Source organism: Vigna unguiculata, chromosome 4, assembly GCF_004118075.2.
Source record: "Vigna unguiculata cultivar IT97K-499-35 chromosome 4, ASM411807v1, whole genome shotgun sequence".
NCBI lineage: Eukaryota > Viridiplantae > Streptophyta > Magnoliopsida > Fabales > Fabaceae > Vigna > Vigna unguiculata.
In genome coordinates, this window is record NC_040282.1 from 30415124 (window position 1) to 30418353 (window position 3230).

The window sequence follows — 3230 nt, forward strand, 5'->3', positions numbered from 1 at the left end:
CAACAAAACGAACCTACCTACGCTGCACCCGTTCCGGCCGACGAGGGGCCTTAGCGACAACGTCGACCACTGCCAGGAGCTTAATCGGTGGCAACGCATCCTTCCCTTCCTTCCTCCCCATCGCGAGACAGGGGCAGATTCTCCCTCGCGTGACCACATGACGACACCATTTCTCTTCACAGCCGCAAAGCCTCGCTTGCCGGAGACTGCTACCAACGATTTCCGACGTCGCCGGCATCCCTGCCGGTGCCCATTCACCTCCAAACCTTGATTCTCTTCTTCCGCGATAGAGAAAGGCACCACCGCCTCAGCGATTCGCCACCACCACGCCAGCCATCACGACTAGGTCCGCGAGCACCACGAAAACCGACCCTCTGATGGTTGCGACCCAGACCGTCCCTGTTTGAGACTCCGACTCTATGTTGTCGACGATTGTTTTTCCTATTTTCTTCTATGTTTTGATGTTCCAGAATTTGGATTACTAGGTTTTGAGACGCTGAGTGTTTGGTGTGCTGTGAAAACGTTGGAGCAATGGCCAACAATGGAGGATGGTGTTGTGAAATGTGATGCTGCTATGATGAGTTATAAATGAATGTTGTTATGTGCAGTTGTGGTTAGGTTGTGGGAGAATGAAAATGGAGATGATAAAAATGTGTAGAATAGGGAGCCGTAGTCGATGCTAGTGTGTTGGTTATGCAGGGTATTGAGGGAGGGAGTGAAAGTGAAAAGAAGATGGATTATGGTGTTTTAGTTGGAATCAAAGGGGTGAAGGTGTTGTTTTTCATGTTGCAGAGAACAGGGTGGGAAAAAGCCTCCATTGAGTGAAGAAGGTGAAGGTCCTCTTGAATGAAGGGATCTTGATGATATTTGTTGTGTCTGCTTTATTCATTTCCTACCTCAAGACGTGGGATAAGGCTGAAAGGAGATGTTGCTTCCTGCTCTTTCCTTGTTCAACCATCATGACCATGGCCAGCTAGCTACCACCCATAACTATCAGAGACCTTACCTTAACCTCTTGGTCTTCTCTTTTTTTTTTTCATTTCATTTTTTTCTTAAATAATAAAAAGTAAAAAGGAAAATAAAGAAAATTGTAAATAAAATAAAAATATATAAAATAAGATTAAAACGAAAAAAAATAAAAATAAAAAATAAAAAATAAAATAAAATAAAACAAAATATAAATATAAAATAAAATAATAAAATAAAATAAAAATAGAATAATAATAAAAATAAAAATAAAAATAAAAAATAAAATAAAATAAAATAAGATGAAAAGAAAAAAATAAAATAAAAGTAAAATAATATTATAAAAAAAAGAAGGTAAAATACATTATAATCCGGATAAAATTGAGTGTTGACAATGTGTAATAATCTTACTCACTTTCTTATAAAAATCCTGGTCGGCACGATTCATATCAATAAGAAGTCCATTACAATTTTCAGATCCCAAGGATATAGGCCAAAAAAAATTTTATACTGCTACTGTATTCAATAATGAATTACTAAATAAAATGTTTGAATATTAGAACAATTACTTATATTGTAGCAACTTTTGTTAGTGAGAGTCTAATCGTGTCAATTATCTTCCATTCATTCAATTGGGGGTATTTTGTTCTCATATATAGAATTAACATAGTGATCAAATAAAATAAGAAAAACAGTGGTTTTAGGGGTTTTTTTAGTTGACAACTCAGAAGTTTGAATCCAAAACAAATAACTGTATCACAGTCCTTTTGTCTGAATTAAAGACAAAACAAATTTATAATATATAACTAGATAACAAAATTTATTATATAAATAAACATAAAATTTATTTTATAAAATTGAATTAGACTTAATTTTTTTTCAAAAGATAATATCAAAGTTATTTAAATTTTATTGAAGTAAGATTTTTTTATTTGTTAAACTTTTCGTACTATTATTATCGGGTCACTAGTAAATCATTTATTAGATATCAAGTTTTACGTTCAAACTATATATATCTTAGTACTAAAAAATAAGTTAAATATTTTATTTTAACTAAAAATAAGAGGAATTTATAGTATATAATTAGATAATTCTTTAATTATAAAATGGAGATAACCTTAAATCCAAATCTTAATATTACGAGAAAGAGAAAAGCACAAAACACTTGTCATAGTGAACGACCCTGATGACAAATTTTCTATTAGCTCCATTGATTTTATTTTCATGTTTCTCTCAATCATATTTTGTTAACACAAGTAACCAATATCCCTTTAATGTGTTGGGTAAACTCCTTACACAAATGTTATGATTACACAAATGGGGGGTTTCAAGGTCTAGAAGAGTAGAAAGGATCTCTGCGCAGCAAGAAGGGGTATCCAATTCCTCTTCTCTTGGAAGGAAAAGCAACAAACAAGACACTCACAAAGAAACCAACCACAAGAGGGAGAGTGTTGGTAACCTTTCTAGGCAATGCTGGGTAGTAACACTTCACCACATCTTGATGCAACCCTGCAAAAGCAAGAAAAGAGACCAAAGACAATGATGCATACAAAAAATCACTCCATCTCAGTCTATAATCTGATGCCACACGAGGCTTCTTCTTGCCCCCATTGAACGTCCATATCCCTCTCAACGTTGCCACTCCATAGTACAACCTTCCACTGCCACTTCTGAAGCTGTCGGTTAACGTGAAGAACACACACGACACTGCCAAAAGGGCCAAAAAACTTCCCATCAACCATCTGTTCAATGTCTTGCACTCACCGTCATCTGTCAGAAGAGGTGCAAAAATGCTGAAGGCAAGGATCGTCACTGTAGGCAACAGAACATTGAGCCTTGCAGTACCACTCAGAATTGCATTGATCACGTAGAAATAGTAGGACTCGTCAATGTCATACTCGTCAACGTCATCGAAATCATCTTCACTATTCTGCTGCTGCTGCTGCTGCTTCTCATCGTCTTCACGGTGGATGATCAAATCTTGGCTTGCTGGGTCGCTCATCTCCAGCCGAACAAGATTTGGTGATGGTTTTGTGGAATTATAAGGACTGTTTTCTACCTTTGTATTGGTTTTTGTTCCTTCCTTTGCGATGAAAATTCTTGAAGGAATCTGGTTTTCCTTTCCTTCTTCAGCAATGTTCGAGTCAGAATTTGCTTTCGGGTAGGGAAATCTTTATGCTTTTTGCCACACTTTCCAGAAGAAACCCTCTGTCCAACAACCTTTGTAAGTAACATTAATGGAACATTACAATTGTCTTAGAATA

General features: G+C 36.2%; 1 protein-coding gene across 1 annotated transcript; it reads right to left on the reverse strand.

Annotated features, from left to right (window-relative positions):
- Positions 1 to 2151: 2151 nt before the first annotated feature.
- Positions 2152 to 2984, reverse strand: LOC114182555 (protein DMP7-like). The gene has a single exon (XM_028069445.1). The coding sequence runs from the start codon at positions 2966 to 2968 to the stop codon at positions 2294 to 2296; it is 675 nt and encodes a 224-aa protein (XP_027925246.1). The 5' UTR covers positions 2969 to 2984; the 3' UTR covers positions 2152 to 2293.
- Positions 2985 to 3230: the final 246 nt, after the last annotated feature.